Source organism: Schistocerca cancellata, chromosome 4, assembly GCF_023864275.1.
Source record: "Schistocerca cancellata isolate TAMUIC-IGC-003103 chromosome 4, iqSchCanc2.1, whole genome shotgun sequence".
In the NCBI taxonomy this organism is placed as follows: domain Eukaryota; kingdom Metazoa; phylum Arthropoda; class Insecta; order Orthoptera; family Acrididae; genus Schistocerca; species Schistocerca cancellata.
Genome location: NC_064629.1, coordinates 752815405 through 752832434, shown reverse-complemented (window position 1 = coordinate 752832434; position 17030 = coordinate 752815405). Strand labels below are relative to the sequence as shown.

The 17030-nt window shown below is 37.7% G+C and overlaps 1 protein-coding gene across 1 annotated transcript in view; it reads left to right on the top strand.

Moving 5' to 3' along the window:
- The window catches only part of LOC126184403 (inositol 1,4,5-trisphosphate receptor), a 372462-nt gene extending 358396 nt beyond the window's left edge, over positions 1-14066 (top strand). The window contains exons 48-49 of the mRNA XM_049926787.1: positions 9791-9952; positions 10061-14066. Coding sequence (XP_049782744.1) covers positions 9791-9952; positions 10061-10144 — 246 coding nt within the window. The 3' untranslated portion in view covers positions 10145-14066. The remainder of the gene's footprint in view (positions 1-9790; positions 9953-10060) is intronic.
- The last annotated feature ends 2964 nt before the right edge of the window (positions 14067-17030 follow it).

Below are 17030 nucleotides of genomic sequence, written 5' to 3'. Positions count from 1 at the left end.
TTGTCACTACCATCCATTAGAAAGCACATTAATACTCATCAGATTGTCATCTAATAAATCAGATATACAAAACACTTACAAAATATATCGCCATAATGATTACAGCACATATACTCATTCACTGTGTCACTGCCCTTAATCAATAGCAATTTCAGGACCAATAGCAACCTTTTGTAGTACTATACTCCCCTACATATGATTATCTGCATTAAGAACAGTACACAAGGCTCAGACCACTTCATCCTTATTATTCATCTATTAACACAGTATAATAACTGGACCACTATAGATCGGATAGGTTCCTCTATTTTGCAGCTTTGGAGTATGCCTCAAAACCAACAATATTCTGCTTCTCTAGTAACCAACAAGTACGCCTCCTTCCTTAGAGGTCTGTTTGCTAACAACCTTCCAGTCTTCACAATGATAGTGTCTCTAGATATAAAAGACAATCAAATAAAAAATGAGGCACATGGAAAAATAAAAAGTAAGCTTCCAGAATGAGATTTTCACTCTGCAGCGGAGTGTGCGCTGATATGAAACTTCCTGGCAGATTAAAACTGTGTGCCCAACCGAGACTCGAAGTCGGGACCTTTGCCTTTCGCGGGCAAGTGCTCTACCATCTCAGCTACCGAAGCACGACTCACGCCCGGTACTCACAGCTTCACTTCTGCCAGTATCTCGTCTCCTACCTTCCAAACTTTACAGAAGCTCTCCTGCGAACCTTGCAGAACTAGCACTCCTGAAAGAAAGGATACAGCGGAGACATGGCTTAGCCACTCCTTTCAGGAGTGCTAGTTCTGCAAGGTTCGCAGGAGAGCTTTTGTAAAGTTTGGAAGGTAGGAGACGAGATACTGGCAGAAGTGAAGCTGTGAGTACCGGGCGTGAGTCGTGCTTCGGTAGCTCAGATGGTAGAGCACTTGCCCGCGAAATGCAAAGGTCCCGAGTTCGAGTCTCGGTCAGGTGCACACTCCTCTGCAGAGTGAAAATCTCATTCTGGAAACATCCCCCAGGCTGTGGCTAAGCCATGTCTCCGCTGTATCCTTTCTTTCAGGAGTGCTAGTTCTACAAGGTTCGCAGGAGAACTTCTGTAAAGTTTGGAAGGTAGGAGACAAGATACTGGCAGAAGTGAAGCTGTGAGTACCGGCCGTGACTCGTGCTTCGGTAGCTCAGCTGGTAGAGCACTTGCCCGTGAAAGGCAAAGGTCCCGAGTTCGAGTCTCAGTCGGGCACACAGTTTTAATCTGCCAGGAAGTTTAATAGGTAAGCTGTTTGTTATTTTAAAAACAATCACCATAATTGTTAATAAATTTATCCCAGTGTCAGTCACGGTAGTCAATGCATTCATGGAAAAATGTTTGCGGTTGCCCGTGGGACCGTGATTGTACCCAGGTGTGCACCTCTTCATCCAAAGCAAGTTGATGGCTATGAATGTGGACCGGCCAAATGTTGCTGAAGTTGTTTCAACCTCACTGCAGAAGTTTCACTGCGAAATGCCTACACATCCTCTATACAGTCCCTATCTCACCTCGTAATGTAACTCCTCTGCTAAAGCAGACATTGTAGCTTGTAACTGTGATGTTCTGTTATTAATTTCTAATTTTTTTTATCAGGTCCCTTATGTGTTCATTTAATTTCTGACAGTGCAATATTTTCAACAAGTGTTTTTACAGATTTAACACCTTACACCTTGATGTTTGCATTTAATTCAGCTGTATTTGCATCTAGCATAAAACTTTGGGTACGAACATTCGACTTCATCTTGTCACCTCGAGCCTTTGTATCAGCATTAGCCAAGGACCTTTGATACTTGTGTTCAACTCATTTAATTTAGTATCTAGTTGCTTACTAAATTGCTTGCTCCAACTTTTCACAGTCTCCTTAAACTGTTGCCCCATGCTTCTGGTCAGTAAAGGTATACAGTGAAAGCGATACTAAGTTAATGACAGACTTTCTCCTACCAATAACTGTTAAAGTGTGGATGACTTCATTAAAAACTTTTTGAAAAACAAAATTGAAAAAATGAGTTGATTTTGATAAAGTCCACTGACCTCAGTAGAGCAGCTCGCTGTGTCATGATGTTACTGGAATCGTGCCACTGCATCTCAGTGAAATTGCACTACCATTAGTAGGTGTTCAGCTGACATTGCTACTGCCCACTGCTGTAGCATAGATTTGGAATAGATGAAACAGTTGCAGTTCTTCGAAGATTCGGCTGCCTATCTTCTGAGTCATAGACTTTAATAAGCTGATTGTTGTCAATTGATTTAATTATTATTCATCAACAAATTAATTCTTGTGAACACTGTTAATCCTTCTCGGATGTAATTATTGAAGCGATTGAATATAATGTTTCTGCTGTTGACCACATCGTTAAAGACAATGACAACAGCACTATTCGTCCGTAAATTTTTCCCTAAAAACTGTTAATTTCTTCTTGGTCTTCTTTTAATATATTCTTTTTGCCAAATTTTATTTATTCTCACCATGGAATTTATTCTTGGTCCTGCACTAGGTCGTCAGAATGAATTGTTACCCACTCTGGTACTTTGCAGAAATTTGTAGGCCCAGATTACAAGTGCTGTTATTCGTCAATTCTGAACTGCTGCCTCTTGAAATAAAGTTCAGGCAGACAGTGTAAATCTCAATAATGTGGACTACTACTCTGTTGCAGCTGTATAATGGAATGTGAAAGCTTATAACATTACATTGCTTCTGTCTGACATTAACAAATAATGGTTCTGTATTAATCTGCCAGATAATTAAGCACCATCTGTGTCATGTGACGTCGACACCATTGTCACAGTGTTTGCTTTTATTTGATCGCATGACCCATTTCTCTGAGCCAGAATGCCGTAGCACAGAATATCTGCCAAGAAAGCAGGCACCACAATGTGTAGTATAGCTGCCCTCACCATCCCACCTCGAAGACGCGATATGTCCATCCGTACCTGTTTAGATGCACAAACATTAAAAACACTTCAAAACAGTTTGCAATTCTAAAATACTTAAGTAAAAAGGAATTTTCAACTGTTGCGATCATCATTCACTGGCTAGACAGACGTTGGGTAACACGTCACTTTGCCAAAGTGATATTTACGCCACGAGTTTTTGCAGCTCTGCCAGAGGTGCAAAATCACCATGATAAGATTCTGCCTTGAACTGCTACTTCTTCTTCTTCTTCTGAACAATGCACATTCACAATATTGTTGCAAAACTAAAAAAACTAAGCCAGATCCCATTATAATATTAATTTTCAAAATGTACCTGTTTCTTCTATTTTTCTATATTCATTTTTTTTTTTTTCCAATTCTGTTTTGGACTGCTTGCAAATTAAGACTTTACAAAGCTTCTGTTTATTTTTATGTACAATTATTTTGACCATTCTAGTAATGTGGACATGCATGTTCATAAAGTATATGAATATAGTAACTGAAATAAAATATCGTAAATGAAGGATTTGTTACACACATCGTACTAAGGTATCTCAAGACCAGTTTATTTTCCATTAATATTTGTACTTCATGTATTTCATCCATCCAGCAGTAATATTAGCATCCTGCTCCTCTGTCATTTTCCTCAATTTAGTGTAATGAAGTTGATATTGGAGTTAACTTACATCATCAGTTGCCTCAGAAGTGGGTTACAGTGTAGTTGCTCAGTTGAATTTTATCTTTTAGCTAGTTGAGAAATTTGCGTCTTCGTGCCACCTGCTATTTCCTATCAGTATTATTTAAAGTATCTGTTCACACACCTAGGTGGCAGGAGGAAGAATGATGGCGTATGTCTGGAGTGTCTGTTACACTCAATGTACAATCACAAAGTACATTGACTTCACTGGTGAATTCTCGATTGTTGCGGAATATATTTCACTCCTAGCAAACTGTGCTTCAGTACATATTTTTTATACATTTTTATTTGCAGAATGAATCTTTCACTCTCCAGTGGACTGTGAACCATTTTGAAACTTCCTGCCAGATTAAATTTGTATTCCCGGCCAGTACTTGAACCCAGAATCTTTTCTTTCCCAGCTGTGCTCTTATTAACTGAGGTATCTGGGCATGACTCTCAGACTTGCCCTCATGGCTCTATTTCTGACAGTACCTCCCTCCTATGTTCCAGACTTCACAGAAGTTCTTCTACTACCTTGTGGAAGTATCACTTTTAGAAGAAGGGATACTGCAGATAAATGGCTCAGCCATAGTCTAGGGGATGGTTTCCAGAATGAATCTTTCACTTTGCTGTGGAGTGTGCAGTTTTTTTGAAGCTACCTGGACTGTGTACCAAAATGGGACTCAATCCAACAAAGTATGTAGCAGAACATCTGTGAAGGTACTTGTGGAAGTAAAACTGTAAGGGCTGGCTGTGTGTGGTTCCTGTACAACTCAGTCAATAAGAACATAACCCACGAAAGATGAGCCATAGGGTTCGAATCCCAATCTGGCACACAGTTTTAATCTGCAAAGAAGTTTCAAGTTTTCATCTGTTGTAAAGAATGCAGTTGCCAACAAGTACATGTTTTCCTCAGTAACTAAAGAGTTAATTCAGGTATTTATATATTCAGTCACCCAACATAATTTGAAATATGTGACTTAAAGGTCACATGATGGATAACTGTTCGAGAATTTTGGAAGGAGGCTATTGTTTGCACATTTTGGCGAATATGAATCTCAACATTTTATCTCAGGTCTGTCATCCCCATCACAACCGTGTGTATGCAGTGTAGATCGATTGGTATTTTGCAAAGATCTCAAATTTTTTTCTGTTCTGGGTATTTGTATTGGTTACCTTACTTTGTTGTTTCCATTTACTTAGTGACTAAGTTGCAATAAGAAAGTCCATGTATAATACACTGGCTTGTAAAGAGCTATTGCACTAGGTTAATAAAATTGTCATCTATTTAACATTTCAAAATGGTTTGGTGAAACTTCTTATCTTAGTTTTTATGCTAGGTAAGCATCTTCTGTTGGACATGAAACAGTGAAGAGAAAAAGTAATTAACATGAAGACCTGCAAATATAGGGTGTATCAAAAAGAATCATCTGATTTGGTACGTCTATATTTCTGATACTAATAAATATATACAATTAATTTTGTTTTTGATGAACAGAAAACTTGAGCTACAGCTTCCACAGATGCTGTCATGCGATGTCCCAGTTCATTCATTGTTGTTGGTAATGGAGGCATATCAACAGAGTCTTTATAAACCCCCATAAGAAATGATCACATACAGTCAGCTCCAGAGAGCTTGGAGGCTTAATCATTTGGTCCAGTACAACCGATCCATTGTTCAGTAATCCTTTGATTTAAAAACTCCCACACATCCGGATGCCAGTGTGGTGGTGCCCCATTGTCAGTAAATGAAGTCATTCGAATCAGCCTCCAACAATGGGAAAAGAAATTTCTCAAGCATATTGAGATATGTGCTTCCTGTAACAGTGTTCTTGGTCAAGAAAAATGGACCATACACATTTTCCCATGGAACTGCACAAAACACAATAAATTTTGGAGAGTCCCTCTCATGTTGTACAACTTCATGTGGTTGTTCCTCATTATGATGGTTCACCTTTCTATTTAAATGGAATGTTGTCTCATCACTAAACACTAAGTATGGAAGAAGACTGTCATTCTCCAACTTGCCAAGAATGAAATTACAGAACTCCAAATATTTTTGTTTGTCACCTTCATGAAGGGCTTGCAGTAGCTGAATTTTGTATGGTTTCATGTGTAAATGTCAACGCAAAACACAACAGGAGGACATCGGAGGCACATTGAGCTGTCAAGCTGCACAGCAGAATGGGTTTCTGTGGACTCCTTGTGAAGCTGTGGCAGATGTGTTTGATGTCTGTGTCAGACACTCAGGGACAGCCTGGTGATTTGTCTTTACTGAAACAATCTGTTTCTCAGAATTGTTCATGGTCTAATGCTCTGTGCTGTAGGAGGAGCCACACCATACCTAGTATGAAAGTCATGCTGAATGGTTATTACTGACCTGCACTGCGCAAAATGTCAAACGCAAAACACTTTCTGTTGTCCCGACACCTTTTTACTAAAACTGAAGTTGGCGGGCCCAACAACATTTTTACTAGAACTGAAGTGGGTGCACACTGCTGCTACCTAGCAGGACCCATGGAAAACTCGAGAGTTTGTTCACGCAAATATCTCAAATAACGTAATAGTTATGATTTTTTAGAAATTGGGTGATTCTTTTTGATACGTCCTGCAGTATGAGGAAATTTCTATATGTGCTGCATCATGCATTAGTTTCAATATTGTGGAGAATCTCATTCACCACATGAACTGTTTCCCAAAGTTTCACAGACAGTAAATGTGAAGAAGGTATTGTTATGATTTCATGTTAGTGTAAAACAATAAAATGCAAAAACTTTTCATTCATGTGCATTTTGTAATTGCATACTTTTATCATCAGTGATACATAGTTTTTGTGAGGGATGTCACTTGGAATCACAGTATATTGTAAAATGCGGAGGAAATTAACTAGTTGTCCATTCCACAGAAAGAGCTTGTGCCAGAATCACCTTATATAGTGAATATCCATTATGAATTTCACATACATAACCAAAAGTTATTTAAAAACATTAGGTTTTGTTTGTAATTTACTACTTACAGTTTGGCAATGGGTTTTTTGTGATGAATTTCTTAAATAGAAAATTCTTAGCGTACTTGGTAGCAAAATTTTGGTAAAATTTTGAGCTTTTGACATTTACCTCATCTATCTTCATCAACAAAAGTGACTAACTTGACACAGAAATTGCAGGGGTCCACAGTTCACACCTGAAAGTAAGTTATACCATTACACATGGAGCAGATTACAAGACTATTAGACATGAAATGTTAGCTCAAATTGGGGCTTCTGCACCACCTTGCTTGATAGTTAGTGGCAGACTGTGTATCGAACACCCATTATTGTGCAGTGATGAGTGTGTAGCTTGTATCTCTATTAAACTTTTTAATGCATATCTTAATGTTCACGGTCCCTGTCATGATTTAGCCTGTGTGACATTTATTTGCTTTTCCTTATGAAGAAAAGAGATGTAACTATCAGAAGATGAATTTGTTCCTATTCAAGTTAATAAACTGTTATTTAATTACCAATCAACATTGTACATACACATTTGGAATTTTGTGGTCTGTAAAAGATTTCAGGTTTCTGTTCACAACAAAGTGATTAGGGATGTATAACTCAATGCTGATAACATGTTTCAAACATATTTAATATGAATATTAATGGTATCTTGAAAATTTCTCGAGTATTCAGCCAGGTAGTGTTGTCCAAAAGGCACAATATTTCGGCAAGCCGACTTCTTGCCATCTTCAGGCGTTCTTGGTGTCTGAAGAAGAACGTGGCAAGACGTCGGCTTGCCGAAATATTGTGCCTTTTGGACGATGCTACCTGGCTGAATACCTGAGAAATTTACAAGATTTCTGTACGCCGGGAAAACCTCAGATCACACAGTATTAATAATAGTTTGCAAAATACTGGAAATGCCATACTGGAACTAAAACATTTATGACAATACTGGCTACCATTAAAATAGTAATATGCTGATAATTTAACTCCTGTGAAAGGATTGTTATTTTTGTGACCATGATGGTGTGTAATGGGAAGGTATTGGACTAATTTTGCTTACTTAAAGATTTCTATTGAATGGAAGCAGTAGCAAGATAAAAGGGAATTGAACAAAGGTTTTATTAGTAATCAAGTAAACTGTCATTATGTAAAAAGGAATGGTCACCAGCCTAATTAGGCAAAGTTGTACCCAGTAATAACTTGTTTCTTAAAGAAAGTCAACTATTGGGATTGACTGTACTTGAAACTGAACTTCTGTTTTGCAGATAAGATATGAGACAGTAGCACAATTTAGCAAGCGATGTACCAGTGATTTGACTTAAACTACAAAGGAGGAGTATTAATATTCTTAGGCAACAACTGACTCTAGATAACACTTACGAACTGTATATTACAGTAGGAAGGTGGTGATAATTATAGGTAAATGAGTAATGGTGGAGCACTGCTGTCTTGGACAAGAGGTTCCTTTGTTAGCTTAGTTATAGGAAATTACTGCTGTTGAAATACTTATGACGTAATTTTATCTTTTTGTACTAATTATTATTTGCATTCTCAAGAAACATTCCCTTATATTATTTAGCTCAAGGGGAACATGGTATACCTAGGTCTAGTATAGTTTGAATATTTATAGCCAGTTGCTTATTCTTGATTGCTTTTATTGTAATATTTCATTTAAGTGTCACTTAACTATTAGCATGGGGATTCAAAAACTAATCTATCAATAGATTCACATTGAGGCTGAACACTTTAGTCACAACACAATACAGGAAACTCTATTAACTACATAACACATGAAATTGTAAATACTATAATTTCAATAAGAAGAATCTTTGAACTGAATACTTTAAATCTTATCTTAGTAATTGTTCTTTGATGAAACGTTAACTGACCATTAATGAGCACTATATGGAGTATTTCAAAACTTATGTTCACTATATGATTGTGTACTTTATAACTCCACAAAGTTTAGTAACTTTTGTTGAAGAAGATAATTGCTTTTCAGTTCAGTAAAATAGAATACTTGGATTTATCATAGCACTTGATATAGGACCCTGTATAGGTAAATGGCTGAGGATAAATTATGGTGGCTCAACAAAAAGTTTACAGAACACGAAATTATTGCTGAAAACGAAACCACATAACTGGACCATGCAATTATGCAGTACTCAACTGATAATTAGATGAAGGTGGTGACAATGTTGATCTCCTGTGCTATTCAAAAAAGTTGGCAATAGTATCAGTGGCTCTTCTTGTGTAACAAGCTCTGAAAATTGTCCTCTTGGCATATGATTTTCATAGTACAGAGATAACCAAAGTATGCCATGAATAATAAGCCAATTACTTGTGCAAGTGGGGCTATATTATATAATTTTGCAGTTCTTCTGGCCTCTTCCAGTTCATAAGCTGCACACCCTTTGCCTGTTGGCCACTGACTGATTCATGCCACACACAAGCCTTGCAGTTCAACTGCCAGATCCACCTTTTCTATTCCTGCCTAGCTAGTTCCATTGTGGAGGGACGTCCCTTCAAGTATTACAATTAAAGTTTTGATTTTTACCTCCTTTTACAGCACATTACTTTTGAAATTACATCCATAGATTAATTACATTACATAAATTATTATAAATAATGAATAAAACATTTACATGGATGTTACAACAAAGAGCATGGATATACAGGTCACATTAAGTAATAAATGGATGAAGAAGTTATATAAGACCATTATATTATGGGTAATATCGATAATAGTGTTACACCTTCACAGCTGCATCACACAGCCAGTTCTCTTACAGTTGAGCAATTTGCTTGTATCTCATATATTAACTCATAATTTCAACTAATCATTGCCTTCATTCTTCTCTTCCAATTTGAAGGCCATAGGTATAATAGGTTTACTGACTGTATTTGAGTCCCAATATGTCACATTGTTCAAGGGGAAGGGGAAACCACACACACTCTTCAAAAATATTTTAATTGCATACGCTACACGTTTGAGTGATTGTGACACTGTACATAAAAAAAATCTGTGTTCCCCACTAATCATCTTTAAAGACAATATTTACTCATTGATCACAATAATGGTAGGGATATTGTTGCTACAGATCAGAACTGTTAATGCACCATGGTACAAGTAGTGTAAAATTAGCTAACAGTAGAGTTGTAAAAATCTTATGCTGACAAATTTGGTTGCAATCTGTTACAGGACCGCAATCTCGATTGGTTTCCAAGACTGAGAGCAATGTCTCTGGCTGCGGATGAGGGTGAAGGTGAGCAAATGGAGTTAAGGACACTGCAGGCGCAGTTAGAGAAAACTCAGAATCTTGTGGCAACACTTTCACATCAGCTCACTGAATTAAAAGATCAGGTAGGAGAACACTTATTAATGTTATAAATCTCTGATTTCACCATAGATTTGGTTATTTTATTCTTTATATGCAGTTAGCACTTGTTAATAAGATCCCTTTTATTGCAGATGACTGAGCAGAGAAAACAGAAACAAAGGATGGGTTTGCTCAGCACAACTTCTGCATATTTTCACAATGTACCTTCCCAGTAAAACATACGGGTAGCCCTCAGCACATCTTACGTATACCTGAAGAAAAGGGAGGGAAGAGAATCTTGTTAGTAGCCACAGGCAGTTCTGTTTGATTGAGTTTAGCCAGCATATCAGACATTCATATTGGGTGTAACTGTTCTCTTCAGTGACATAATTTCTATCATTTCTGTGTGTGTCATTTTCTGATGTCTTCTGTCCTTTTTTCTATAATACAAGTTTAACATTGTTATGTACATTCTTGCCAAATATTTTAATGTATTTATAATGTATAAAATTGGATTAATTGAGATTTTTTCATGTTTATGACTCCTCGTATACATTGTTGAAATGATAATATACTTGGTGTGTGTGTGTGTGTGTGTGTGTGTGTGTGTGTGTGTGTGTGTGCAGAAAACCCCTATTACGCAATGTTAATTGCATGTTTGATTATTATTGTTCAGTGTTTTTATATGTGTAATTTAAAATTTACTTCTGTGTTACTCAAATTTTTGTTATATAATAATGCAGATGTAAATGTTGATACTTGTTACATATTTATTTCCTCATCTTTTGTAAAAAAAGAAAAGAAAAGGAAAACAGAGAGAGAAAAGAAAAATCATGTCATTTCAGGTTGTTATTAAAGTATTCCTTAAAGACAGTGTGAAAGTAGTATGCAAAATTTTTGAGCCGACACAATTGCAACTGTGGCAAACTGTGTGAATGGGAAAGTGTTCAATTATTGTTGCTTTCAGTTGTGTACCTTTATTTAACACATTTCACAGAGACCCTATATCTATCTTTTCCCTGTTATTACATTCAGCATTGCCAGTCTCTTCTGTGCAGAAACTGATGTGTGTAATCAACAGACTAGTTCATGTATTAGATATTTTTCATATATGTGTCTTGTGTTTTTGGATCTCTACTCTGTTCAGATCAATGAGATGATAATTTTCTACCTCTGAAACACATTTTTGTAGTGTGAATGTCTAAAGAAACTTTTACTTGATTGAACAGTTTTACAGTTTTCTGTGAAAAATACATATAAGTTTTTATCTATGTAAATTCATGATTGCTCATTAACAGTCTCCTCAGATTGTTAAAAAGTGGAAGTAGAAGTTTACTTTGGGATAGAAATCGTTTTTAAAGGCACAAATGTAATGGAGAAAATCATCACTGTATAGGTTTTGCAAAAAATTTTATAATACTTTTAACTGAATGACCCTGTAGATTAGTTTAAATGTGATATACTACCATTTGCCAGTAGTGCAGACTTTGATAGTTATATGTAACCACAAAGTCCCCAGTTTTGAAGAAATATTTAATTATTTGTAAGTGAGAACATGCTTCATGTGTTTCCACGACCCATACATTGCAAGTCAGTAATTCCTGTCTAACAGACAGGAGTTTGACTCAGTCTCATTGAAAACTAATTTTACTTCACTTCTAGTATGTGTGTATTTTAATGTACAGGTTTTTAGTATGCTTTATTTCTGAGTCTACACCAGTCGTCTGCATTACTGGCTATTCATATAAATGTTGGGGCAAACACTACCGGGGAGCTGTAGTGCCTCTGTAAATATGTGATGGTCTTCGATAACAACAGTTAATGCAAATAATTTTAACATGCAACCACAAAAGGCACATTTTAGTTTGTATTGTAAATTAAAATTGACCTAAATGAAGAACTGTGTATAAAATCACCGTAACAATTATGAATTAGTACTTTCATAGTATCAGTTTATTTGGTGAGCACGGAAACTAATACTTGTGGCAAACATCGCATTACTCTTCTCAAAGTAAATTTTTACATTTCATTTCTTATTATAATCCATGAATGATCAGTAAGGTGCCCCATATGTGTGTTACAAAATCATAACTCATTTGTATTTCAATTGTTGAGCTTTATTCCATTACCTCCAAGTGATAGATGTTAACGGAGAAACTGCTCCATTGTTGATACAATATAATAGCAGTAACCTGTGTAGAGTGTTTTAAAACTATTGTACTACAAAAAGTGAGTTTTGGACTGTTGTTTCTTTGAATCTGTATATTGTTAAACACTACAACTTTGGTATAAGTATTGTTGCAGAATACATTATTACAAAGAATTTCTTTATGTTTTATGCACTCAAAGAAATTAAAGTGATAACCTTTCCCTTTATGGACCCTTCCCTTTGACCCACAGTAAGTCTGCTTAAAAAAAAAAAAAAATGCTGAGAGAGATGTGCTCTCACTTCCATTAAAGTTCATCATTCAGAACTAATAAGGGTTGTGTTGGTGACAGGACAGTTGGTTCATTAATGGACATTTCCCTAAGCTAGAAAAAGGTGCACATACTTTAAAAAATGGTAGTCAGTTAACTAGATGTGATGAACATAGAATGTTATTTTCATCATGGCAACAACACCAGCAACCGTTACGAAATATAACGGATTTAGTGGCGGAGGACATACGGTTGCCATATGTAGTTCTACTTATGATCGAAACAGGCTTATGTCTGTTGAAGTTATTTTATTTTATTTTATTGATTGTAACGCAGCGGCTGGGCTAAGACGTTTTTCATTTTTAAAAGCTTATGACTTCTGAAGAAGGCTATATTACGATGGTTGAAAGCATGGTCAAGATTTAGTATAAACATAATTAGTGCAATTGTGGGTTGTTTTTCATTTGGAACATAGAATGGTCTTGCAGGTCATGGTGTGAATCATACAAGCTTCATTCCTGTTGAGTAATTTATGCTGCAAGGCTTTTAATTATTTTATCTCCTCAGCATTTATACTGGACCAGGTTTTAGTACGAGGGACTTCAAAAAGTAGATTACATATTATTATGGCAAGCCGAGTTACTTTTATTGGATGTTGCACTGCACTTCAAAGTGACACAGATACGTGGCACTATTTTTCAGCATTGTCACATAGCCTGTGTAAACAACAGTCAATGTGTTCTACCAATTTTTCAGTTCTTTGACTACAGAAATGTGTCCCGCAGTCATAGAGCCATTCTAGATCTGATGTGTACGTGTCCTCATCATTGGAAAATCTGTGATTGCTGCCAGTCAGTTCCTCAGTTGCCTGGATGTTGTCATATGTGGTCAATGTCGATGACTTTCCTTGCTGATCAGCATCAAACACATATGCGAAATGTTGGTCAAATTGTTGGTACCATTACAATACAAATGTATGTGATATTACATGTAGTCCATATGCTGCCAGAATTTCATGATGAATCTGTGTACAATTTAGATATTTTACCAACAGGAACTGTACTGACTCGCATACTTCCACTGTGGAGTACGGCTCCAGTTGTCGTGCCATTTCGCCCCCAGACTGTGATGCACTTGTTGTCTGTACTACGGCAGAGCTGTGTCTATAGGGGACCCAGAATGTGTACTCTCTTCTGACAATACACCACATCTGTTGCGCAGTGGTCTTAGCGTGGGACAACACGCGTAACTTGCTTTCTGAAGCCCCCTTGTCGGGAAATTGGCAACAACACATCAATGAATCACCATTATTTTCTTCGCAATGGGATGTATCGTGTGAAAACATGCTGCAATTTTTTTGTCATTTGTTAACATCTCACAAAAAGCAGATTCGAAGCTTTAACTGCCAATTCACACAGGAAAGGAAAAAAAAGTGAAAGGAAAGGGGGGGGAAACAAGTTGGTGTGGTGCATGTTAGGCAGAAATGGATACCTCTACATGTGGCTAGTTAGCTGTTTATTTCAGCAAGCTTGCTGCACATGATCAAGAAAGTACAGTAATATTAGGGCCATCACTACTCTCATTACAGAAGAGCACATCTATAAATCTGTGTTAAAAATGGAAATCAACATTTGATTTTCAGAATGAGATTTTCACTCTGGAGCGGAGTGTGCGCTGATATGAAACTTCCTGGCAGATTAAAACTGTGTGCTGGACCAAGACTCGAACTCGGGACCTTTGCCTTTCGCGGGCAAGTGCTCTACCAACTGAGGTACCCAAGCACGACTCACACCCTGTCCTCACAGCTTTACTTCCACCAGTACCTCATCTCCTACCTTCCAAACTTCACAGCAGCTCTCCTGCGAACCTTGCAGAACTAGCACTCCTAGAAGAAAGTCTGTTTACTGGTGGAAGTAAAGCTGTGAGAACGGGGCGTGAGTCGTGCTTGGGTAGCTCAGTTGGTAGAGCACTTGCCCACGAAAGGCAAAGGTCCCGAGTTCGAGTCTAGGTCTGGCACACAGTTTTAATCTGCTAGGAAGTTTCAACATTTGATTTTATTTTTGCTTTCTTCATTTTACTTTATGCTTACTGTTCGAAACACAACATTGTGACTAAAGTCCAAGCGTAAATACTATTCTGTATATTATGTCATCCCACAGTGGATACTAAGTGAAATCATCAACAAAAAATATGTGCTAGGATTATTTGGTGTGCAGAATGGTGTTTAAAATTTTAGGCAAATACTTAAATTGTTTAGATTGTGTGGAACAATTCAAGCCTTGTAAATGGTAGTGTATTGTCTTACAGATGTGATAAGAAGAGAGTCATATGGTTCCAAAGAAATTTTGTTTTGATTGTTCTGAAAGTGTATTGTATACATTAAAAAACAAAGCTGCAGAATTTTGTAAAAGTCACTAAAATGATGGTGACTTTGTAAGTTTTTCCCTTAAGCAAAAAAGAAATCTGGTTTTGAGGACATTATCCTGTATGAATGGACTTTTTTTCTGATGATGTAGAGTAAAGGATCTTGCAGTTTTTAAAAGTCGGATTACTCATTTCAAGATATCACATATAGGTATAAAAAGAAATGTAATAAAATTAGTACCAAGAAAAATCTGAAAAAGAAGTGATTCAAAGCGAAGCGATTGAAACTTTTGTTGCAAATGCAAAGAGTAAGTTCATCGGTTCATGCAAATAATATCTATATAGTTCAGTAAGTTTTTGAAACGAAAGCTGACTTATTTGAGGGAAAGTCCAGTCATTGTCTGCACTTACTGACTCATACTCTTTAATGCCTGCGATTAGTTTGAACGGTTCATTTAAATACATATGATAGTATTGTCTCATGTAATCAAATGGTAACTTCATACAGTGGACTCAAGTGTCAATTTTCATTGCAAAAAATCTTGTGGTACACTTATCAGGCTCTCGGGGGCTCACCATTCGTTCGTTAGGTACTGGGTTGCAGACACCAGGTTTTCTGACCTGGGGATTCATAAGTGCCACTAGTCCTCCGTCACTGTATGCTCTGGGCCTGCTTCAGTGACCATCGTATGGTATGGTGGTGGAACATTGTGTGCCACAGGGAATGGGACTCCTGGCTTGAGCACCTGAATTGTGATGAGTGTAAAAACCTCTATATATAAAAATAAAAAATTTAAAAAAATCTAAAGGTGTGCTGCATGCAGGTGAGACGCATGGCTGTTGATGTGGAACAGTCTTTAGTGGGCAACCTCTGGAGAAACTGCCACACCTCAGTTGGATAAGGCTTACTTAGGCTTGTGGGGCTCTGTCGAAGCAGACCTTTATCCCCCTAGTTGCTTGTGGGACCACGATGGTACCCTTAAAATTTTCTCCTCCTCCTCCCAGCCACCAGTAGGTACCAAGACCAATCAAACAAGAGGGATCATGTAGCCAATCCTCCTGACGAAGACATTAATTTAAAGACTTTTCCTAACAACAGAATGCATGCTGCTAGTCAGAATGTGTTTTTAATAGTAAAGAGGAAAGAGGGCAACTTTGACAAAGTTTCACCTTTCTTCCACCAAAAAGGTTTAGAGGGCATTGTCGGCATCTTAAAATCTGTCAGGCAACTTCACAAGGAGGAACTGTTGATTGAAAACAAGTGATAAACCTGCAGAAAGCAAAAAACCTTGGAGAATGTGCCACTGAAAGTGAGCTGTTTACCATCTTGAACAGCAGCTAAGGTGTTGTGACGAGGAGGGATCTGGTGGACATTCACGAAGATTAACTTAAAGCTGAATGGGGCCAAGAAGGCATTTTTAATGTCAAAAATATTATGAAAACGGTGGATTGTGATCTTGTTAAGATGACTTGTTTATACTTACTTCTCACAGCACCAAACTTCCAGAGCATGTCGAGCCAGGATTCCTTCACCTAAGTGTGCAACCCTATGTCCCCTAACTCATTATGCTGATTGAAATGCCAGCACTAAACACATATTACTCTTGAGTGTTAAGGAGAAGCCACTTTTGGCAAATGTAGAACGGCTTGTTAATTTCCTTTGAAGTGTTTGAATTGCTCTGGGGATCACCCTGTCTGGAGTACGGCCTGTAGCATATATCTTGAAGAACGGAAGGCTTATAAGAAATTAAAACTACGAAGCACGCCCCATATGGTGGGGCCAAAAAGATGTATAAAGCCATGGTGCCCCCCGGATTCACAACTTCCTTTGCTTCTGTTCTTGAACAGCCAATTCAAAAGACCAATATTGCTACACAAATGTGTTAGTGTCAGCACTGGTACCTATGTTTGTCAATGCCCTCGTGCTGCTGAAGTTATCTCGAAGCCCATCCCCCCCCCCCCCCTTCCCCCTCTACAGAACATTAGAAAAGACCGACGTTGCAGAGCTCCCTGCCCCTCAAAAGGTTCAGTCTGGTCCATCATCTCATGCTGCCACTACAAGTTATGTGGGTGTGGCTCCAAAGCCTCCCTAGGCAATAAAAGCAAAACATGAACCACTCAAGGAGGAGGGAAGTAATCAGTTTGATGATGTCAGTGTCACATCCCCTGATGTCTCTTACAGTTTATCTTTAGAGCCAATGGACCTTGATATCAGCCTGGGGCACTCATCTTGCCCCAAGAGTGTGCCTTCACCCACTACTAGTGGCACTGGGCTATCTTCCCTAGTGGAAGGACAGTGTGAAAGTGCTACTTCTGTGATAAACGTCCGCAGCTCGTGGT